The 22602-nt window shown below is 53.0% G+C and overlaps 7 protein-coding genes across 7 annotated transcripts in view; 4 read left to right on the top strand and 3 right to left on the bottom strand.

The window, feature by feature from the left end:
• POSPLADRAFT_1150541 (hypothetical protein) overlaps window positions 1–1953 on the top strand; it is a gene marked incomplete at both ends in the record, with an annotated part of 6710 nt that extends 4757 nt beyond the window's left edge. The window contains 9 exons of the mRNA XM_024486429.1: window positions 58–428; window positions 479–606; window positions 661–726; window positions 779–934; window positions 991–1074; window positions 1122–1260; window positions 1317–1444; window positions 1511–1684; window positions 1732–1953. Of these exons, the coding sequence (XP_024336203.1) occupies window positions 58–428; window positions 479–606; window positions 661–726; window positions 779–934; window positions 991–1074; window positions 1122–1260; window positions 1317–1444; window positions 1511–1684; window positions 1732–1953 (1468 nt within the window). The remainder of the gene's footprint in view (window positions 1–57; window positions 429–478; window positions 607–660; window positions 727–778; window positions 935–990; window positions 1075–1121; window positions 1261–1316; window positions 1445–1510; window positions 1685–1731) is intronic.
• A 150-nt stretch (window positions 1954–2103) lies between these two features.
• On the bottom strand, window positions 2104–3379 carry POSPLADRAFT_1048733 (hypothetical protein; the record flags this gene model as incomplete). Its single annotated transcript, XM_024479583.1, has 5 exons — window positions 2104–2175; window positions 2232–2665; window positions 2792–2848; window positions 2904–3279; window positions 3332–3379. The coding sequence occupies 5 exons, from the start codon at window positions 3377–3379 to the stop codon at window positions 2104–2106; spliced, it is 987 nt and encodes a 328-aa protein (XP_024336204.1).
• A 245-nt stretch (window positions 3380–3624) lies between these two features.
• Window positions 3625–6533, top strand: POSPLADRAFT_1184147 (hypothetical protein; the record flags this gene model as incomplete). Its single annotated transcript, XM_024489060.1, has 7 exons — window positions 3625–4012; window positions 4077–4141; window positions 4190–4481; window positions 4562–4824; window positions 4887–5849; window positions 5900–6023; window positions 6099–6533. 7 exons carry the CDS (start codon window positions 3625–3627, stop codon window positions 6443–6445), a joined length of 2442 nt encoding a protein of 813 aa, XP_024336205.1. The 3' UTR covers window positions 6446–6533.
• A 700-nt stretch (window positions 6534–7233) lies between these two features.
• Window positions 7234–8799, bottom strand: POSPLADRAFT_1075590 (hypothetical protein; the record flags this gene model as incomplete). The annotated part of the gene is made up of 9 exons (XM_024482833.1): window positions 7234–7436; window positions 7498–7641; window positions 7698–7780; window positions 7838–7952; window positions 8010–8134; window positions 8184–8287; window positions 8341–8560; window positions 8614–8665; window positions 8713–8799. The coding sequence occupies 9 exons, from the start codon at window positions 8797–8799 to the stop codon at window positions 7359–7361; spliced, it is 1008 nt and encodes a 335-aa protein (XP_024336206.1). The 3' UTR covers window positions 7234–7358.
• A 3247-nt stretch (window positions 8800–12046) lies between these two features.
• Window positions 12047–17167, bottom strand: POSPLADRAFT_1150044 (hypothetical protein; the record flags this gene model as incomplete). Its single annotated transcript, XM_024486372.1, has 14 exons — window positions 12047–12728; window positions 12780–13007; window positions 13065–13304; window positions 13359–13501; window positions 13554–13742; window positions 13785–13983; window positions 14056–14172; window positions 14227–14695; window positions 14768–14915; window positions 14948–15222; window positions 15388–15700; window positions 15751–15971; window positions 16777–16931; window positions 17016–17167. 14 exons carry the CDS (start codon window positions 17165–17167, stop codon window positions 12047–12049), a joined length of 3531 nt encoding a protein of 1176 aa, XP_024336207.1.
• A 1486-nt stretch (window positions 17168–18653) lies between these two features.
• POSPLADRAFT_1075592 (hypothetical protein) lies at window positions 18654–20422 on the top strand (the record flags this gene model as incomplete). Its single annotated transcript, XM_024482834.1, has 7 exons — window positions 18654–18902; window positions 18956–18972; window positions 19390–19475; window positions 19534–19640; window positions 19701–19776; window positions 19833–20007; window positions 20065–20422. Exons 1-7 carry the CDS (start codon window positions 18711–18713, stop codon window positions 20420–20422), a joined length of 1011 nt encoding a protein of 336 aa, XP_024336208.1. The 5' UTR covers window positions 18654–18710.
• Window positions 20423–20994: 572 nt separating this feature from the next.
• Window positions 20995–22496, top strand: POSPLADRAFT_1150944 (hypothetical protein; the record flags this gene model as incomplete). The annotated part of the gene is made up of 8 exons (XM_024486477.1): window positions 20995–21087; window positions 21139–21285; window positions 21343–21478; window positions 21541–21725; window positions 21779–21945; window positions 22004–22090; window positions 22174–22252; window positions 22326–22496. 8 exons carry the CDS (start codon window positions 20995–20997, stop codon window positions 22494–22496), a joined length of 1065 nt encoding a protein of 354 aa, XP_024336209.1.
• Window positions 22497–22602: the final 106 nt, after the last annotated feature.

Raw genomic sequence — 22602 nt, forward strand, 5'->3', positions numbered from 1 at the left:
TCCTCCCCCTCCTCCTCCTCCCCCTCCTCCTCCGCCGCCGCCGATGCTAAATGGTAGTTTCCCTCCTCCCCCACCGCCGCCTCCGCCTCCACCACCACCTCCACCTTCTGCCCCTCTTTCTGGGATTGCGCCCCCTCCTGGCGCACCTCCGCCCCCACCTCCACCCAGTGCCTATAAAAGTCGCGCTCCCCGAGCTGTCAAGCCAGAAAAACGACTGAAGCCGTTCTTCTGGAACAAGTTGACAAGTCCCTCCTTGGCTTCTACAGTTTGGAATGACATTTCCGCCAACTTTGCATTCGACTTGGCCGACCTAGAAGCGACATTCGCAGTAGACAATTTGCCTTCGAGCACTTTGTTGTCGCCCTTGTCGTCTCCGAGAAAGCAGTCCGTCACCACTCTACTCGACATCACTCGAGCGAATAATGTCGGTATGTGCTCTCACGGATGTCAGTGAGTTCGCACATTGAGTATCACTCAGCGATCATGCTGTCCCGCATCAAACTCGAGTTACCTGAGATCAGTGCTGCCCTTTTAGCAATAGATGATCAAAAGCTGTCTATCGATCAACTTAAGGCTATCAGCAGACAATTGCCTACGGCTGAGGAGGTTAGTATTGCCATGATTTACTGATTGAGGGACCTTCATGACTTGCAAGGGTAGATCACACACCTGAAAGACTTCGACGATGTCAGCAAGTTGACGAAGGCGGACCAGTTCTTCCATCAGGTTGGTCCCCCCATGATGATTCTCAACCAGGGATCTTACATTGCCACTGCAGATCATGACTATTCCGAGGTTGTCAGAACGACTCCAGTGCATGTTGTACCGCCGAAAGCTCGATCTCGAGATTGAAGAGACCAGGCCCGAATTGAATATCGTTCGAAATGCCTCGTACGAGTTGCGCTCGTCGCCTAGGTTCAAGAAGGTCTTGCAGGTTGGCCTGTCGGTTGGCGCATGGTTCTACCCACTAATTTCTGTTCGCTGCTGCAGGCCGTATTAGCTGTGGGTAATGCCCTCAATGGGTCCACTTTCAGAGGTGGAGCTCGAGGATTTCAACTTGACGCATTGACGAAGGTAACCTAGAAGCTGAAATTTGGGAGATCGGTACTGACGCACAGCAGCTGAGAGAGACCAAGACCGCGAAGGGAGGGCCTGACTGCCCCACACTATTGCATTACCTCGCGAAAGTGCTGCTCCGAAGTGATCCAGCTCTAGTCACGTTTATTGAAGATATGCCCCATGTAGAGGCGGCAGCACGGGGTGCGTCAAACCTGCTACATTCTATTCCACAATAGAAGTTGATCTTTGACGGTCAGTTTCCGTTCAAACAATAACCGCGTCTGTCCATGGAATGGTGGATGGCCTAAAGCGAGTCTCAGAGGAACTCACGATCCTCCAGAAGACACGGCTTCCCGCGGGGGATAATTTTATCATGGTGATGCAGGTACGGACTATTGCGGTTTCGATTGCTCAATGACTCAAGCATTTACCACCAATGTGTTTGATGTAGCCATTTGTCAAACAAACGAGTGCTAGCGTGGACGCCTTGAAGAACATGGCTAACGCCCTGGAGAATGAGCTGCGATCACTACTTTTATTCTACGGAGAGAATCCAGATTCGCCTGATGCACCGAAACCAGAAGACTTCTTCGGCTTGGTCCTGAGCTTCTCATCGTCCATTCAGGTACATTATGTCTTAGTCTCAACCTCTGCCCGCTGACGTCCGTGCAGAAAGCCGCTTTGGAGGTACACGATACGGAGGAGAAGCGCGTGCCTCCATCCTCTACACTCAGCATCCCGGAGGAGCCATCTACTGGACCATCTGTTGGCCGCGGTGATCTGGACCAAGCCATCCGGAGCATGCGTAAGGGCCAGCGCAGGACTCGTACTCTGAACAGGCCTTTGAGCAAGATCTTCGTCGATGGCGCGCGGACTAGTCGCATCTATGAATAATAATCTCGTGCATCTAACTGTTATCATTTGTTTTAGCCTGTGCTGGATCTTCACCTTTGTATCTATCGTATGTATGGATTTTATGTAACCCGCTCAATATCAAACACGTAATGATACACTTCCAACATTTGACCGGACATAGTTCCTTGTTTATTTGTTCAAAGGAGACACCAGGTCACAACGAGCCACACAATCCAGGAACATCTCGAAGAAGCCGGGGACCTATGATGTGGCATCTTCAGTTCCCTGTGGTCTGGGTCAATTGCTATTGTACTTACATCAAGTGCTTCTGCAACCAGACAATTCTTTCCCGAAGAGCCCCAGGTATCGTCGCACGACCGGTAGTTGTACATGTCTACGACCGTCTCGCCGACCGTGAGTGCTCCGGTGAGCTCGATATCTACTCTGTACCGCCTAACCTTAAACAGCTCCGGGTGTGCGACGTATGCGATGGTCAATGCGTCATGAAGCGGGGGTCCATCCATGAATCCAAAGGTCGATTTATAGGCATCGGCGAAGTATGTCACGAGTGTGGAGAGCATGTATCGCAGCTTCGTGGACGCAGCAGGAAGATCATCGAAGGTAGTTGTTGGGGTTACTGGGGAGAGTAGCCGCTTGTAGATGGCGTGATTTAATATCGCGGTATGCGTAACATTGAGAGGGATCATAGTTTTCTTGACCGGAGCATCGAGTACGATCTGCGCTGCCTCAGCTGAAACGACAAGGTGAGGACGGACTGACAAGGCTCAAAATTAGACTCCTACGATCACAGAGAATGTTGAATTCTGCTGGTGCATCAGAAACATACCCACCATTTGTGTGCAAGGCTCCTGCTTACCAGCAGAGGACGAGCGATTGCCGATCCCTACGCCTCCGCCCATAAACACGAACTCATCTATCATGAATGAGCGATGGTGTTCAGTGAGTATGTGTGCGGAGGATTATCTCACCTATACCGTGAAGTAGGTTCGGATACAAACTGACAAATAGGGCAATGTTCGTCATTGGACCGGATGATACGAGGGTGACCTTATCGCCGTCACCGTTCTTCCATGTCCTACGAATGGCGTCTGAGATCGCTTTGAGGGCCCTAGCAGGCTCATCTGATGGCTCCAGTCGCGCCTGCACACTTGGTATATCTGCGGGAGGGAGTCCTACAACTCCGCCAAGGCCATCGATCCCGTGGATCTCGGGATCATGTCGAGCAAGACGGATGAGTGGCTTTGATGCTCCTGGAAATACATGTATGTTCTCTGGCGCACCAAAGGCATAGAGACAGCGCGCTGCATTTTTGTTTGTGTCTTCCCAGGCGGCGTTGCCGTGTACCTATCCGTTCGTTATCCTCGGCCTGAGGTGTATTATGTGTGTTCGAACACACCGTAGAAATACCAAGCAATTGCACATTGATGGTATGCACGGCGAGCATTATGGCGGTGGCATCATCGTGACCCTTTATATACAAAGTTAGAGGAAAACATGTAAGAGCTCTTCAGGTAACTCACAGGATCGCAATCAAGCCAAACGTACCTCGTTTGTGCGGCCATTAGTAGTCAATACGGCCTCAGCCACAGCTCGGGCTTGGTTAAGGCTCTTATCTAGAGATTTAAAACAAAACGTGGCATCAACATTCAAGTAGGATTCAATCTTTCCACGTACTCGATTGTTGGTCAAATGCAGGCGGTGTCTTGGCCTGATTGGGCTTCGATCTCGATCAAGTACTCATTGATCTCGATTTCCAGTTTCCACGTGCTAAACAAGATCACCGATGCTTATGTCAGCATTTTTTGGCTCCTTGCTGCCTACTCGTGTGCTTCACTCCCTGGGACCGTCGGCACCGGACCAGTCATGGAACATCACTCCCGCTTCTCCCAGTTCAACAGCAGGCAACCAAAAGTAGGCCCTATTGCCAACTCCTCGCGGTTTATGGAATCCCAAACAAGAGTGGTCGATCCTCTCGAAAACTTCAAGAAACGGCCGACACCGTCCAGAAAGCCCTCGGCTTCGACGTCGAGTCTGTACATATCCAGACCTATTGCTACAAATTCAAGGGTCAAGCAAGGTATGCCTCCAATGTCTTGTATGCATTTCCTTACATCCTCACGCAAGTTCACCATCTCGTGAAGATGAACAGTACAGGAAGGACATGCACCTTGCATTCGTAAACAACGCTCTGCAACAGAAGGCTAATGTGAGTGCTGTGTGGATACTCCAACTTCTCTCCCACATACCAGGACAGGGCATCAGCGACGCATTCGATGAGCTGCTAGACCAGTTCAACCTCAAGAAACCCTCAGATGGACCATTACCCACCGCTCAGCTACGCCTATGGATCCTTGCTCTATCCCACGTTGTTTCTCGCCTCGAGCGGTGTCACTCTTCTCTAGTAGAGGCCGTTATCAACACACCATGGACAACGATGGACACGGTTTTCGTCAAGTCTTATATCTCATTCATCGGAATGCTCATCAGCGCAAGACCGGAGTATCTATTTCTCGTCCTTGGGAAGATTTCACATGGGTTTACTTACCGTGCGTCGCGACCGCTCGTCTTCTCTGCAGTTAGGTTAATAAACTCGATGCAGAATCGGGCTTGCAAGCATTGGACTTAGAGCTGCCTTCGAGCTCATCGAGTCCCCTGACGCGACGGGTTGTCTATGACCGGCTTCACTACCTCCTACAACATCTCCTTTCTCTTGTTCCCACACTGCCTTCGACACTCCACCCGCTACTTGTTCGCAATTTCCCTCACAAGCGACAAAGTCAGGCAGCGCAAGTAACCTATATACGAAATATTCTCAGGATCACCGAGTACTGCCCTGAACTTTCAGAAGGCATTCTTGCAACGATTATAGACCGTGCTATTCAGATCGATGTAAGTGCATCCTTCCACCCACAACTGTAGCGGTCAGAAGGTTCTCATGAGGCCCGCGGTAGGTCGAGATCCAAGTGGAGCTGGAAGAATTGGAGGAGCACTCAGCCAGTCAAGATCAGGAGGTCTTCGACATTGATCCGTTTGACACGGTCGTCGGCCAGGAGGGGGACGAATCGGACTCTGACGACGAGGGCGATGATGAAGGGGACAATTTCAGTGACCTATCTTCGGACGCAGATGGCGAGGTGGCCGATGATGACATTCCACCACAGGATGTCCCCACTAATTTCCAGCACGTGCAAAGCATGGTCGACAAGCTGGATTCCATCCTCAAGAATGTGTTTGACTATTTCAATCGTTCTCAGGTAAATACTACCTCTGTCCCGGTAACATTACCGGGGACACCGTCCTCCCGTTCAGATTCGGGGTCATCAACACCAGACATCATACGACCGCCATCACCAACCATACTCGAGGACGGGAAGATGCTCCGGCGGCAGCAATTCCACGCGCTCCTCTCCATCTTCGATCGCACAATCCTCCGCACCTTCAAATCGCGCTATACACAGTTCCTTGTCTTTTGGTACTCCTCCCTCGATCCCGAGTTCAGCGACCTCTTTCAGGGCATGCTGGTCTCCAAATCGCTGCTTGAAGAGGATCAGCCGGCCGTGACTCGCGCTGCGGCGGCAAGCTACATCGCGAGCTTTGTCAGTCGCGCGCAATTCGTCGACCGTGAAAGCACGCGCAGGGTCGTCGCGTGCCTCTGCAATTTCTTGCGCAACCGTCTGGACATCCTCGACGCCGTGACAAATGCGGGTGCCACCCCACCGAGCATGGCGCATCATAGCGTGTTCTATGCCGTCGCCCAAGCGGTGTTCTTGATTTTCTGCTTCCGGTGGCGGGATCTACTGGAAGATCAGGATGACGTGGATGAGTTTGCCGCCGCGGCCGCGCCTGCTAAGAAGTGGATGGTCGAGCTGCAGATCCTGCAGCGAGTGGTCACGTCGGAACTTAATCCACTCAAGGTGCGTACAGTGTACATTTATCTCTGTCTGCCATCTCATCATGCTAGTAGATTTGTTCTGCTAATGTCGTCATGCAATTCGCTCGGGTCGCGCAAGCGACGGATTTCATCTACTGTTACTCGATCATGGAGTCGAATAGGCGTTCGGAATACGCGCCGAAGCCGCCGACGCCCAGTGGGAGCCGCGGCCCCGCCATGCAAGTGAGCATGAGCCAGCGAGGGCCGATGCCTCACCCGGCGCTGCATCCAGCGCTCCTAGGGCAGTCTATGCACTCAGAACTCAACGCGTTCTTCCCATTCGATCCATACAGGCTTCCGCGGTCGGGCTCATATATCCAAGCGGTGTATCGCGAGTGGTCGTCTGTCGCAATTGATGACGACGAGGACGAAGACGAGGACGAGGAACAAGAAGACGAGGGTGAAGAGGACGACGTCGATAAGGGCACTGGAAGGTCCCAGATACCGGCGCAGAGGATCATCGTGAATGGAGTGCGAAAAGAGGGTGAACAGGACGATGCCGACGGGCTTGGTGAGTCGTTTGGCGGGATGAGCATCAGTCCGCGACTGGCAAGTGCGATGAGTGTGTCGGTTTCGTAGTCCACAGCCCTTTTGTCTGGTCTTCTCACTGGTTTCGTGGCATCGATACCGTGTTTTGTCTTCAATTCATGCATGGGATAGCAAAGATACTATATGGCATGGTGCGTCGAACGGGGCATGAGCACCTAGACGAAGAATACGAGGCAACATAACGCTCATGGGTGTTTGGTGCTCGACTTGCTCTCAGTGCATCCCAGTGGACATACGCCAGATATAAGATGGCTTCACTGTCTTAGTCTTCCTGAATATTTGCTAACTCCAGTGTGATCGGGTACGAGCCCAGGGGCTATTCAAACTGCAACTGCTAAATATTCTTGTTATCATGTAGGGAAAAGAGAATCATTCTCTATCTACCCTTACTAACGAACGGAACGTCTGGCTCAATGCAGCGGCATGATAACGGCCATGGGTCCGGGCGCTTTACTCCGCCTCAGATGTTGACTTGGCGGGCTACTGACCCGGTTCACTGATCCAGTACATGTCAGCAGAACACAACGACGATAGCCTACCACCAGTCCAAAAGACGCCTTTGTGCCACAGATACCCGTGAAGCAGATCTGCCCTCCCTAGATCACTGACAGTATGAATGTCTGGATAACGTGTTCCACCAAGCGCCATCGGGATAACACAGATAAAGTGAATACCCATGAATGACATACTTACTCAAGCTACAAGGTTTCTCATCTCTCAGCGACGTCGACCACGTTTCCCGCTACTAGATGATCCATCAGTGGGTATCTGCTCGAACGCTTTGGTCGCCTTCAGATCCCACTCCCTTGGATCATGAATACTAAGAAGAAAATGATTGGCCAAACGAATGACAAACGGGACCATTAGTCAGGGACTATACGTTAGTGCTGCGCTAGCAATGGGGGCTAGAAAGATCTGATCACATCCGGCGACAGATGATGATTTACGCCGTGATCCCTGCCTTCTTCATCTGCTCCTCACACCAATCCCACAACTTCGTGCCCAGCGCAGGATCATCGGCCTGTGGTGAAAACAATATTTTCCTGATCAACGGGAGCGGACAACACAAACATCCCACATACCTCGCTGCGGAGGGCGTGGCCCCTCCTTGCCCAAGGGAAGAAGTACCGACCCGAGTCCTCCTTGGTGACCTCCGGCGACGTGCACGCGTACAGCTGGGTCAGGACGCCGTACGAGACGGGATACTTCAGCTTCGCGACGAGGGTCTGTCGTACTCTCAGCGTTACTGCTTGCAAGTCCGCGAAATTCGGGCACCACTTACGTTCGGCGAGAGTAGAGAGCCTTTTTGGTGCGCCCACAGGCCGGTGTCGATGTTCCCTGGGCTGACAGCGGCAGATATGACGCCTGTGTACAAGGAACGATCAGTATGCGCTTGCCGTGAGCGCGCGCGTCTCCACCTACCCTGGTCAGTGTATCGACGCGCGAGCTCTCGCGCGTAGACAAGATCGCCAAGCTTTGACTGCGCGTATCGCAGGTAGTTAGATCCTTTGGACAGGTCGTCAAATCTGATGCCGCCCTGTCACAAGCGCGGTCAGGGTGAACACGATTGTTCTCACACAATGTCAGGACATACTGATGGACACCATCCATGTGCCAGGGAGGATACATTGACTACGCGAACTGTGCCGTCTGGCGAATCTCTCGTGGTTTTGAGCAGCGTTGGCAATAGTAAACGCGTTAGTACGAAAGGCCCCAGTACTATCAAACTGGTCAGAATGCAGCTGAAGTTTGAAGAATGGAAGCTTACCGTTTGTAGCGAACTGGGGATCAATGCCCATGGGGCCCTTCGTGTCTTCTGGAGGCATCATAATGCCGGCATTATTCAGTAGAATGTCAAGTCTGGTTTCCTTGCTACAGGCGCGTTCAATTTGGGCCAAGCTGTTCCTAAGGAACGTGATGTGTACCTGGTAAACTCATCCACGGCGCGCTTCAGGCTCTGCAAGTCGTCCAGGCTCAATACCAGCAGCACGGCCTCGCCACTAGAATTCTGCAACTTTGCCAACTCGTCATTGATTTTCTGTACGGCTGCAGTGCCTTTCTCCTGCGAGCGGGCGGTCGCATACACTTTTGCTCCATGGGAAGCAAGAATGCGCGCAGACTCAAAGCCCAGACCTGTGTTGGCACCTGTACACGTACTGAGCGTTACGGTGGTGTATCAATTTTCTGATGGTGCTCACCGGTTACTATTGCAACCTTCCCAGTGAGGTCGGGAATTTCCTCGACCGACCACTGCCAGGTGTGTTAGGACAATCATCTCCCAGGACATGGTGACTTACCGTAGGCTTCGGAGGAAAGTTCTCCTTGTAGAGAAGCGCAAGCCTGGAGGGCAAGCAGAGGGCGAGGGGGAAGTGTACATTGACCATTGTGTAGTTTGATGATGTTCAGAAAGGTGGGGAGCGATGGGAAAGGGGATCGACGGACATTCGTTTATATAGTACCCATCGAACCCACCGACAGCCGGCAATCTGCACCCTTGACTGCGGTTCCAGCGGCGAGAAACTAGCTTGCAAAATCGCGACGTGCAGTATGACCGAACGTCTTGGCCGATAGCCGATGGCGCTTTCATAGCCTCAGATCACTGTCTCGATTGTGGTCCTATGCGGACTCGGCGGGTGCCTAGCCAATGCCTTGAGTCTCGCCGCGGCAAATAGAAGCGTAGAGTCTCTATAATCTTTTCTGCCTTCTATTTCGGGGGGTCATCTGAGCCTTGCAAGAAGGCATCTCGTCCGCTATGGCCTAAAGTTTAAGTTGACAACGTGCGTCGTGCTGATTCAGCTAGGGGACGCGTCCAACATACGAAATAGCGAGTAGCACCGAGTTCACCCGGTACTCCGACTCGGTTTCAAGCACGACCGCCGACCGCCACGGAGTCGGTGGTGAGCACGTCAATGCCGCAGGCGTATACACAACTCTTCAGCCCCACACATCGTCCCGACGTGTCGCAGTCTGCAAACAGGGACTTAACTCGGTGTTCCCGAGTCGGATGACCGGTGGCTCTATCAGTGTTCCGATAAAATCGGCTTCCGTTGAAATATTGAAGAGCCGGTTGTATGAACAAGCAGGACCCCTGATAATCCCCTCAGAGCTCCGATCCCGGGAAGACTACTAAGTCACTGTTCCAAAGCTCTACGTAGGCAGAAAAGTAACTGAGATCACATTTTCTGTCTCGTTCTCAATCACTCAAATTAACAACATCCTTGCCGCTTTTATCAAGCTCTGCAAGAGCCCATATGCGTCTCGCAGTGGCCCGCTTCGCCAGTCTGACAACAAGATCCTTTTCTGGGGAACAACATTGCTGATAGCGCTGCAGAAGCACGTCGCTCGGCATGAACAACTCGAGTCGGAGGATCATACCTCGCTCCAGGGGAATTGTCAGGGGTCCTAGTCTGCCCGGTTTCAGTTTGAGTGAGGGACCCCGACGACCTGTCGTGGATCTCCCGATACATCGTAGGTCATGTTGTTGGTCCATAAGACTCGGAGCGATACAGGGAACAACCACTTCATGGTATTTATTTCCTGTTCTTCCAGCTTCAGCGACTGGCTGATGGCTGATTTCTTATGCCTGTAGCGGCTGTGTCGTTTTGAGGCCAGAGTGTCTTTGTAGTCTTGAAGGCAGAGAATCAAGGGGCGGGATGCCACTGGCACTTCCAAGGGTCGAGAGACCCGGAGCCCGGATTTTGAGTGGCCCGCCGCGCTTTCACATCCGATCAATGGATTATCCAAAAGACATCTCTACGTTTATCATTTGTAAGCACAGTTTTCATTGCTTGAAACTTGTAATTTATAATGCAGGTTACCATATGATATATCAGACATGAAACTTATTCATATAGTGCCATGCGAGTGGGACTCGGCAGGGCGTTCGACCATAAATACCGGCTGGAAACTGCCCGGGGATACTTGGATCACCTCCAAGAGAATGATATCCTGCAGCTCAATGTTTCCATTCCCGAGCTGCCACTCAGGCGTGCTACATGGTAAGAGTGACATGAACTAATCTCTCGCCGGATGAGAGGTCAATATACTGAACATGTGCGCAGAGAGCGTACCTGAATAACGCGACACATTTCGCGAGCAATCATGACGGCAGATTTGGCAATGGTCATGGGCCTGGGGACTCTACTTGCACTCGTTATACCGACCTGGCGTGTGTACTGCATGTCGTAGCCAGGCCACTGACCCATTTCTTATCAGCATCATCCGACGCAGAGTCGATAGTGGCAGCCGATGACATACCCCCAGTCTGAACGATGCCTTTGTGCCAGGAAAGTCATTGAATGTGGTTGATTGGGCATCAACGAGATTACATGCTATGTCTGTCTCCAGTAGCATGTGAAGCCTTATCCCAGGCTGCTGGCTCTCCTGGAGGTGATATTGGACAAGGACCTGAGGTATGAAACCCGTCTGGTTCGAGGTGTTGGTGTAAGGCGTCTGAGGAACATGTAAAAGCACCATTGTGAAGATTTCAGACAAGGACCTCCGCTGCGGCTGTGGAGAATGGGGACGCCGCCACTTATATCTTTCTGGGGTGGGCTGTGTCCTAGTATATCGTATTTTCTCTCGAAGCAGGTGTAACGAAACGCGAGTGTGCATCGCAGGCCCTAGCACTGCGGCCAAGCTACCAGTATCTGTATCCTTGGGCGGTTCTTGAGGAGATTGATGCTAGCTATGTCACCCAGGCGCCTCTGAGCGAGGAAAGAGGAAGGAAGGAAAGTATATACTGGTATGGGTCCCAATCAGGAGCGCCGGAGTTCCGTACCCACATATATGTGTGGTTACACTGGTCACTGCCTTACCGGAGCACCGCCAATCCTGCTACTGATAACTACCGAGCACGTCCGTGCCGTCGCCCGGCAACCCCACAAGGCTCCCGGCCCCAGGGCAGACCGATGGTTGAAACCTGTGCAGGAAAGCCCAGTGGAAACAAACCTGCCACAGGAGGCAGGCCGCCCCCCTGCAACCGACGGAACTCCCCACCGACCAGGGTCTACCAGATTCACAGGCCGCGCCAGTCACCTTACGCACTCGGCGCGCGGGCGTCATGGCCCAGCGTCGAAAGAATCATACCCTCTGATAACACAGCTGGTGATGATGGCACCTGCATTGAACGGGCATCAACACAGGCTACAGCACGGCCAACTGCAGGCACCTCTCAACGAAGCAACTGCGGGCATATTCATTCCACCTTCTGAACCACAGCCCATACGGTGCGATAATTGTCACACTCACAATGCCAGGTGTACTGGAATAGGAATTCAAGCGGACACACAGGCTTGGAATGGGGCGCCCGAGCACTGATGAAAATCCAGGTATGTACCCGCTGCCTGCGCATGCGGTAGCAAATGTGACGCCTATCGTTGTGGGTTCCGCCACCGGCAGCCCCGTCAGTTGGCTCCTCCAGGGGCTGTCCTGATTCCACCTCGATATCGCCGGTATCATTAGGAGTAGAGGGTGATGTGGCGTTTGACTTGATGCCGAGTCTGCTCAAGGTATCTTCCGACGGGCGCACTCTACAGTCATCTTGGTCCGTCTTGAGCCATGAATCCACGCTCCGCTACCGTAGAGTGCCCCAAGGCAGCAGTGACACTGATCATGATTACAAGATCATGATTACAAGAAAGGAACACTTTCCATTTCACCAGTAGCAAGGAAATCCTCGTCAAATGCCTGTTCCGCAGCCGCTTCTTCCTTTGCTCCATCGTACTCATAGCCTCCTTCTCCCACGTTGTCATCCACTCCGAACTCGGGATCGTCATCAGAGGCAGAGCCATCGGACCCGGGAAGCGAGCCGGGCATGCTCTCACGCCGTCTTCGCCTCCAGCGTTTCTGCTTCTCGAGGTCTCCGTCGTCATCTTCGTCCTCCGACCCCGAGTCGATGAACGTCGGCGTGCTCGAGCGCGGACTGCTGATGGGCGACGTGGACTGAGCGAATCCTGCAAGCGTGCTGCTGAGCCTCTCGAAGGACGACATCTGCCGTAAATGCGACTCGTTCTGGCGCTCCTGATTCCGGCTATCCTTGTTGCCGCCTTCCGTCGCGGGAGGTGGCAATGCGAACTGCTTCATATTGTTCGCTTGTCTGCTCCCACCTAGACTGAAGTGCCTCAGACGCGCTAACGCGCTCTGAGTGGATGTGTCGGATCGAGCACTCAGAGCCGGCGACGGTGGTGACAGATCTGGGAGAGGGAACTCCTGCATTGGAGGTTTCCAGTAGTTGAAATCTGTGTACTCGGGCGCCCATTTCCGATTAATGGGAGGGAACATTTGATCCACAAGATCCGTCATGTGAATGTACCTAGCCATGCTGGGTCACGACCATGATATAACCAAATATTGGACTACGCACGAAGATTTGTACCCAGCCAGCTCCAACAACTCCATCTTGACTTCTCCAGACGAGTCAATAGTAAATATCCGCGAGCTGGGGACATTGACGCTGCGATAGGACAGAGCATCCGTGATGCGATTTCCAAAGCCCGCATAGAACGGATTCTTCGCGGTATGACCGAATAGTTTCTGGATGTCTCTCAGTGCAGCCATCTTGAAGACCTCAGGTTTTCGCATGATGACTTCGCTACCAGATGATGAACGGGTCATGTTCCATTGCTTCAAGGAAGTATTTTCAACTTACCGGTGTAGCGATGCCATCAAACGATCAGGGCTCATGATGACAGGACCCTCTGGTAACTGGTAGTCATTTTGCTTGACACCCTTTAGATAGTCGCGCGTGATGTCAGCTTGTCCAATGGCCCGTGATGTGAGGTACAGCATTTTGTAGCCGTTGCGACATATGTCCGTATACAGTTTTGCCACACCAAGATGTGTCCAGTCACGTCCGATCATGGTGAAGACGTGTCCTAATGCATCCGACCTTTGGTCGACGTGTCAGTGTGACAGGAATGATGTGTATCGAACTCTCGCTCACTTGGTAATTGTGCCGTCTATATCAGAGATCACAATCTGGTCAGTGTGATCCCATACAAAGAGCCTCGCTGTGCAGGCCACGACACCAGTTGCTGATAGCGAGAAAGTGATGCTGTTCGCGCCTGGCTTCAGGTTGAGCGATTTCTGGGAAGAAGACGTCAACAAATGCCAATGATGAATTGGGTTCAACGCATACCAATTGGTCTGATGTCAGACGCAGTGTCTTTGCAAATCTCTTCCTGCTTGGCTTCCCGCCCACTGTCATCTTCTCTTCCTGAGGGGGCGTACCTATTGGCGGGAATGCGGGCTGTACAGGCGCAGAAGCGACTGACGCTGACCGCTTCGCGAGCTTCAACCCTGGCTCTACAGCCGTCGCGCTCCGTTGCTACAGCGCATTCGTTACAACGAGGATCTTTCTATAGACCACGTAGCAAACAGAACGCACCACAGTAGACGGTGCCGTATTCATGGGCCTCAAATCTGGCCGCTGCGCTGTTTCTGCTCGCCGACTGCGACCCCACCACCTAACCCATGATGATGAATACGGCGAAGCCGTACTCCGTGTATCAGAATCGCGGCCTACGACCGTGCTCCCTGACATATCAGACGACGGGCGGGGCGAATGCCTGCGATCGCCTTCTGTGGACGGCAATTCCTCTTCTATGTCCTTGAGCCGCGACCGTCGATCGCCGAGGTACCCTGGTGATGGCGAGCGTGAGGGTGTGGGTGAGCTAGCGAGCTTGCCTCGAAGAGCTGCATCACGCCAGAGTAACAGGGCGTCCATAAGCGGCGAGCCATCCTTGCGCGTAATATACCTGCCGTGGAAACCGTGAAATGGGCTCGAACGGTCTCGGCAGGATGCAACTCACATTCCTCCGGACCATCGCAGCACCAAGTCCTCGTCGTTCACTATCCGCTCGTCCTCCAAGAACTGGTCGAACTCAACCTTGCCGTGTTCGAACCGCTGAGCGTCGACGACCTCGTCTTCTCCGCCTAATGGCCCCTCCCCACCATAGCTTCCCTCCGCGCGGCCGGCACCGGGAACTACGCTCAACTGGAAACCCACCACGCGCCGCTCAATCGATACCTTGAAGCGCGTAGGGTCCCTACGGTCGAAGCCCAGCCGCCCACCCGCGCCGAATCTCGCATCCTCACCCTCATCGCCCTCGTACGACACGGGCGACTCCATCATGCCAGCATCGCTCTCCACGTTCGTATCGATATCCAACTCCCGCATCCGCTCTTTGCCCTTCCGCCCGGCACCGAAGCCCGTCTCGAACATCGTCCGTACCGGAGTGCGCTGCGGAAAGCTACCCCACTCCCACATGTATTCGTCACCTTCTGGCATACGCAGCGCGGGCGGCCCAACCTGCGCCTTGACCGCCTGCATGCGTGACGTCGACGGTGAACGCGAAGGCGGCGTCGTTGGTGGTGTATAGGTGGGCAATGTTGGTGTCATGCCTGTCGTCCACTCGGGTGGAGGCTCGGAGGTCGCGCGCATGGTAGGGAAGGGAACGGGGGACGAAGATATCGATGGTGAAGGGCTTCCTGGTTCGAGCTTCAGTGGGAATTTAGTGAGCATCAAGGTACAGACTCACGAGATGGGCCGGGCGTGCTGGGTGGGCTAGGAAATTGGGAGCTCGAAGAGAGCCCTGGGTCTTTGTGAGTGATTGTTTCACCTGAGCGGCTGCGTCGATGCGAGTGGTATCCTTCCATGTCAAATACCATGTCATCGCTGTAGACAACTTCCGGCCCTTGCACGTCTCCCGTCTCCGGCAACACCTCGTCGCCTTTCTCAGACGACCGCAGGCCCGATTGCTGTGCGGCGTTGCGCGCAGATACGGCCTTATCCCTCAAGAAGCGCTCTTCATCCTTCTCGACTTCTAAAATCGCTTCCTTGGCCGACTTATCCTTCAGCTTGTCCTTTTCTGCCTTGCCAGTCTCGGTAGCGGCGCCCAAGACAGCCTTTCCAAGTTCTGCTGTGCGTGACAGTAACGAAGGCTGTGGGCTACCGTCATCTTGCAATGCACCCTGCGGTGGCTTAAGGCTGGGCTGCTCAGGTCCGGGCGAGGCAGACGCATTCAGGTCGAGGAACTCCGGTTCTTGAGACGTGGCTGTTTCGCCCTCACCTTCCTGCCTGTCTGCTGAATCCTCCTTTGCCCCAAACCTGCCCGCACGCTGCATATCGGCATTGCTCTGTCCGGGCTGCGTTGCAGCAAGAAGTGGGCTAGTAACAAGGTCGTCGGGGATGTCGTCGTCCGTCTCAAAGACGAAGAAGGCTTCGCCCGCCTCTCCTATCTTCATGGGGAATGGGACGGGGATTCCGTTGACGAAGACATTGACCTGATCGCGCCTCCATTGAGTGGTCGCCAGAGCAGTAGTCGAGTGCATACCTTCTTATCCCCCGGCCTGAGCACTTGCCATTTACCAAACCTAACGTGAAATGGCGAGCATACAAGCTCCGTCTCGCCGTCTTGCTGTACATCGCTTGTGGTATCTGAGTTTGAGTCCTGCTGCTTGGGCCGATTGACTACAATGACGTCTATAGCGCCTGTTAGAGTAGATGGGTTCAGGTCCTTGTAGTACTGATATGGGGCACTGATTGCGCTGACTGCTCCGCGCAGATAGTTCATGGATCGTGGTCAACGTAGCCGATGTTCGCGAGCGCCGTGAGTGTGGGCGCAGTTGAAGAGGTGCAGCACCCCAGTCCGCGCACGCAGCTCATTTCGAGGCTCTGGGGAACCGCGCACGTGGCTCGCGTTTGCACATGATTCTCCACCCAGCCGCGCCATGACATACAGCATGACATGCCCGGCCCACAATAGCTCAATTACTCGGACGATATTCACGGTCAACCAACTCGAGGGAATGCGAAGTGACATCGAGCAGTTGTTTGGAGTAGAATGATCATACAAACGAACAAATTGAAAGCCGTATGGGCGGGATCGCACCAGTGAACACCGCAAACCTTGGGTTTGGTCGACTCCAGCCGTCAAAACACAGCAACTCACAGGAAGAAGTAAATGCGCAAACCGTATCATCAAATGGCATCGGATGCTGCAAGATGACCATGGCCTTACACCCACAGCACTCATCACTCCTCCTTGAAAGGTTGGGAGCGGGACAGACACAACGCATCGCTACGCTGAGTAGAGTGCAATAGGAGGCATCCGATTAAACAGTACACAAACACAGAGTCTATCAATGATGGCCTTTCGCATGGTCGTAGTTGAATTTCTCGTGCTCGAAAATGGGACCCAATGGAGGCTAGAGAGCATCCAATGTCAGAACTTAACAGTATCCCGACATTAAGAAATACGAAACACACCGGCACATTGCGTTCCCTGATCGCGGAGGAGGCGCGACGTTAGCATTAGCGATGTTATAACGATCCAGACGCACCATTTTGTCCCGTCGACGGCCTCGGCAGCTGGAGAAGCCATCATACGTCAATTTCGTTTGGGCACGCCCGAACAAATACTCACGCCGGTAAGGGTCTGGGTGCTGCCTCTCCGCAAGATCAGCCTCCGCCTTCTCGAGGATAATGGCAAGTTCTCTTGGATCGTGCACATTCCTGTAACAGGCAGTGACATTAAGGCGGCATTACATTCTCATTAGCACCTTCCGCCATCCACAGGAGCACCAAAGTAGCACGCACCGGTTCCTCTCGAACTCAGCCCGTATAGCAATGGCCCTGCCCCTCCAGATGTCCCGCCTGGCAACCCAGTTCAGCTCATTGTTTAAGTATCTCCGGTAAAGCGACTGCACATAGCGCCGATGCGCTACAGTGAATGGTGAGGGTGCGGACATCGCTGGCGTTGCGGTCGACGTCGCGGGCAACGAGCGCGCATAGCGCGCCGAGCCCTGCATTCTCAGCACGTGATCGAAACGCGTCGGGTCAGGTCGCGTCGGGTTCGAATCCCTGAAGCCGTGCTACATCTCCCAAATATGAATGTTATTTATGATCAAAATGTCACATTCAATGAATGCTATTCAAAATGCCCATATTCCTTCGTCCTCAAGCACAATCAGCACATCAGACATTCTAATAATATGTAACTCAACTCCGTATGTAACGACGCTCCAAACGCAAAGCAAGTTGCAGTGTCGGGAACCAGAAGGATATGTCATACTTGTTGCATGAGTACGGCTGCTCTTTCTATTTTACATTCTCGACCGCCACATATAAGGTCTCTTAGGGAGTGATGTGTCAGCCGACGACTGGCCTGTCATTTTGGTTGTCCAGCCGCGGTCGCAACGATTGTAAATAACGGCGTCTGTTTTATCTGGCCCAGCTCTTGCGTGCGACGTGTAAAGACGTGGGCGACTTGTGATGGTAAATAGCAGTCTCTGACTAGTCGGCCAAGTTGTCTAAGTGATTGAGATGACTGGTCGACAATGACACATTAACGGGTCTCTAGCAAGAAGTTGAAATCATTTGCAAGTTGGCTCCAAGCCCGAATTGTGAGCGCAGAGATACCGACATGTGATAATACGAGTAGACGCGAGAAGGCGATTACGTCACCTGTCTTGAAGCTGACAAAGGAACTCGACGTATTGCCACGCAGGGGCCATTTCGTCGTGATATTTTGGCTCTGGACATGATGGTGGCTCTCTGGTCTGGTGAGAACGGTTATACATCAAAAACCAGATCTTTGATCGATCAGTCGATCGCCACCAGAGGAAAGAACGGTAACATCCTCCCCACGTACGTTCATGTGTATAGGCCATGCGTTAAATCTAGACGAGTAAAGTCTCAACTCCTCTCTCGGCCCTCACATTCTCTGCCTTCTGGCCATTCGACATCAAGCTATCGTCTCATTCGAAGAACGATATAACTTGAATTGTGATGCGAAGTGATTAGGGGCTGCCGTGATTGACAGGAGCATACGCGTATGGCAGCCGAAGCATATTCGTAAGCACTTGAGAGATACAGATTGCGACATTATCGGAGCTCACGAACACTACCCAGATGTAACTGTGCTCTGCATTCTCATTTGATAATGAAGATGAACTTGGCTGCATTGTGAGGACAGTGCTATCCATGCGGTCCTCTTTCGCTCGTCCACCCAGAGGGGATTACCCGTGTTCACGAAGGGCATCTCGCAGGATGCCGGACGCGCAGGCGGGGTTGAACGTTGACGGAGGAACACGTGGGGCTAACGAAGGCCTGCGGGGCATACTGCGCGATCTGCCGGCCGGACGTGCGGGGGCCAGACAGCTGATTTGTAATCCTCATTTATCTCTCGCAGCAGATATTCGCTTTATAAAGCACGAGTTACCTTGCCTGCACATCCACTCCTGTCTCTCCCTCTAGCTCAGACCTTACCTGCAAACTTGCCTCAAATCCGAAATGGCACCTGTGAAGAATGGACGTGTTCTATTCAATGAGGTCCCCACAGGTCACCCCGTTCCCGGACGGACGACGGTGTACGATGACTCGCAGACGATCGACCCAGACACTGTCCCGTTGAACGGCGGTTTCCTTGTCAAGACGCTCGTCATTTCCATTGATCCTTACATTCGCGGAAAGATGAGCTGGTTGGTACGTTTTACAAATATCAATTTAATTTATTGGCCTAAGCCGCAACCTCCTAGTACGTCATAGGACAGCCGTGAGTATCATTCTGTACAACTTGCCCCGACGACGACCCTGTAGACCATTGTTTAGTCTACGGATAGAGTAAACCTTTGGCATGCATTCGGCTCAAGTGATGCCTGTAGCTCCTGCCCTTATTCCACAGCTCTTTGTCGAGACATCGACTGTTCTATTGGTTCAAAGCGTCGTCATGACATCATAGGCAATGTGGCCGTGTTTCACGGGCGGGAGAGCTAACCCCGGACTGATCGTCGATCAAAAAAGGGTTCGATGCTCCAAACGCGTCACGATCTACACAGCGCTGCATCCAATGGAGTTCAAACTGCAGGCTCACATCCAAGCGTAGCCGTTCCGCAGTCTGCCATTTTATAGATCGTCTCGCACGATGTCTCCAGCGTGCATACCACTGAGTTGCTGACGCACATCCTCACAGCATCTCGAACTATGGCGTCGGTGTCGTCCTGCGTTCCGAAGACCCTGCCTTTAAGCCCGGCGATCACGTCTACTCGGGCGACTTCCGTGCGCTTCTAATCCCCGTGCATACAGTTAATCGTGTTAACATGTGGGAATCGTGTAGTCTGCCAGGAATATATCGTTGTCAATAGCGCCAGCAAATTCCGAGTCCTGGAGAATAAGGAGAAGCTGCCGTGGTCCGTCTACGTCGGCGTATGTGGTATGCCTGGTATGTAGTCGCCAGAGCACTGGATCGATGTTATGGGCTAATTCTCACATACAAAAACAGGCCAGACGGCGCACCACGCGTGGAGGGAATTTGCACACGCACCAAAGGGCAAGGTCGCCTTCGTTAGTTCCGGCGCGGGTTCGTGATCCCCTCCTGTCCAATGTTTCGAATGGCCTATCAGTGTGCATGTCCAGGTCCAGTAGGAGCGACGGTCATCCAGCTCGCTAAGCAGGACGGCCTCAAGGTGATCGCCTCCGCCGGTTCTGATGAAAAGGTCGAATTTATGAAGTCAATTGGCGCGGATGTAGCATTCAACTACAAGAAGGAAAAGACGGTCGACGTGCTCCAGCGCGAGGGTCCAATTAACATGTGCGTCCTTGGCGTTTGTTATGATCCACACCGAGAGGTTGACGTTGGCGCCTATAGCTACTGGGACAACGTCGGCGGGGAGACCTTTGAAGCGGCGCTAAACGCGGCCGCAACGGGCGCGCGCTTCATCGAATGCGGCATGATATCTGGCTACAACGGGGAGGCGCCGTACCTCGTGAAGAACCTCATGCTCATCGTGGTCAAGGAGCTCCAGGTCTCGGGCTTCGTCATAACGTCACTGCATGCGAAGCACCTTGAGGATTTCTACCGCGATATCCCGCCGGCGGTTGCGCGCGGGGAGATTAAATATCTTGAGGAACGCCGGTTCGGGCTAGAGCACATTGGCGAGGCGCTCTTGGATACTCTGACAGGCCGCATCAAAGGGAAGGGTGTGATTGTGGTTGCACAGGAGTGAATAGGGTTTTGCCACACGATCACGTGCTGTACTTTTACTTCGATGCAGGAAGGACCTGAAGAGGATTTGTATTGATGCTCTTGTGTACAACATCCCATACGGATGCATTGCTTTCAGTCTTGTAATTCTTGATTATTGAGACTTTGACATTAGTCTCGGAACATGGGTAGCGCTAGTCTCGCCTCCCGGCTGAGAGAATATCTGAGACCCACAACATACTATATAAAGAGTCGAACCGCTCGTTAGTATATGCATGCCAACAACTTAAAGTAATGCGTAATGAAAACATTCGAGATGTGACTTGCGGAACTCATCGCTGCTCATGGACTCGCCTGGTCGACAACGGGCGTGTGACTGGCGAGGCGAGTCTTATCGTTTTCATACTACGAGCGTGCGGAGACACAGAGATGAAGGGTGTAGAAGCATGCACGAGCGAAGATAAGAAGGAAAATAAGCAAGTTGTCTGGCAGATCTCGTTGTCTCTGCCATGTGATCGAGTGATCGATCAGAGATCTCGCTCTCAATGATGCACTGTCCCTTTTCGGATGCCGACCATTCTTGCAGCCACCACCATGTCCAACGGTAAAGACGACGACGAAATACCTACTCCACAACGCCCTCCATCCCCACCGCTACACACCACATTCACTGTTCGCGGCATTCATGTACGAACCATACGCTCGGTCTAGACGAGTAATATCTCAACTCCTTTCCAGGCCCCCACATTCTCGGCCTTCCGGCCACGCGACATCAAGATATCGTCGCCACATTCCATGACCCATGTGGCCTGGAGCTGTGATGGAAAGCGGCTAGGAGCTACCGGGATTGACAAGTCCATACGCGTGTGGCAGCCCGAGCACAGCGTGAGCATCTGAAGGATCCAGAGCGCGGCATGGTCGGAGCTGACGGCAGTCTTCCAGTTGGAATTGCGTTCCGCCACCTCATACAATACCCACACAGATGACTTGGACTATTTTGCCTGGAACCCCACTCATGCGGACCTCTTTTGCTCATCCAGCCAGAGGGATAGAAGGATCGTCTTCTGGGATGCACGACGTGCGTTTGAGAGTCCACGATCGAGCCGCAAGCTTCTTAACTCCCCACGGACCACTGCACAGAGAGCAAACCTACCCATACAATAAACCTCAAGTACACCCCGGTACAGCTCGTCTACTCGCCAGACGCTAGCACGATCCTCTCAGTCTCCTCGCTCTACAAGTTGTTTATCCTTACATACGGCAAAGATGGCGAAGATTCTCCAGAGCAGTGGCGCGTACGCCCATCACCCGAACCTTTAGTAAGTGTCATCGTGTAGGCGCTCATTCCGTGCTCACATCAAGGTTTGACATGCCACAGCTACCCATCACCACTGTGCTATTCAATCATACTGGCGACGCCTTCATTACCGCACACACTGCTGATGCGAACCTCCGTGCTATCAGATATCCATCCATAACGTCCGCTACATCTTTTGCTGCGCATGTTGGCGGCTGTATCGCCACCGCGTTCGACCCACGTGGCCAGTAAGCGTTAATGTGCCGTTTCTGCAATGTCAGGTCGATTTAATCATCTGCCTTGCAGATACCTTGCGTCAGGTGGGCATGACTCGATTGTCAACCTGTTCGATACCTCGGATTGGATTTGCACGCGCACGATCACTGCCTGCGAGTACGTAGAACTGCACTCTTGCCTCCAATATGGGTATAATCAATCAAATGTATGCTGACGTCTCACGCCCTACTCCCCTGCAGCAACTCGATTCATGCGCTGAGCTTCTCGCACGACGGCGAATTCATCGCTATCGCTAACTCGGGGGCATATATCGATATAGTGCGTGTCACTGTTCTTGTTTGCCCTTTCACCTCGCCTCATCCACTCATCGCTGTAACTCGCTGTACAATAGTGTGCCACAGAAACTGGCATGCCAATGCATCGCATTCCCGCACCTGGTCCTGCGCAGGCCGTATCATGGCACCCCTCGCAACCCTTGGTTGCTTACTGCGGGCAGACGAAGTCTAAGGAAGGTGGCCCCGCGCCTCTTGCGTATGTCAGTGTATTTGGCCCGGGAATATAGTCTCGCATGCTGTATGATCGGAACCAGCCTCCTCAAAAATAACGCCGCTGCACAGTAAACCTGACTACCAGGTCGGGGAGCATTTTGTGTATTCATTATATACCAC

Source organism: Postia placenta (genome assembly GCF_002117355.1).
Source record: "Postia placenta MAD-698-R-SB12 unplaced genomic scaffold POSPLAscaffold_12, whole genome shotgun sequence".
Lineage (NCBI taxonomy): Eukaryota > Fungi > Basidiomycota > Agaricomycetes > Polyporales > Adustoporiaceae > Rhodonia > Rhodonia placenta.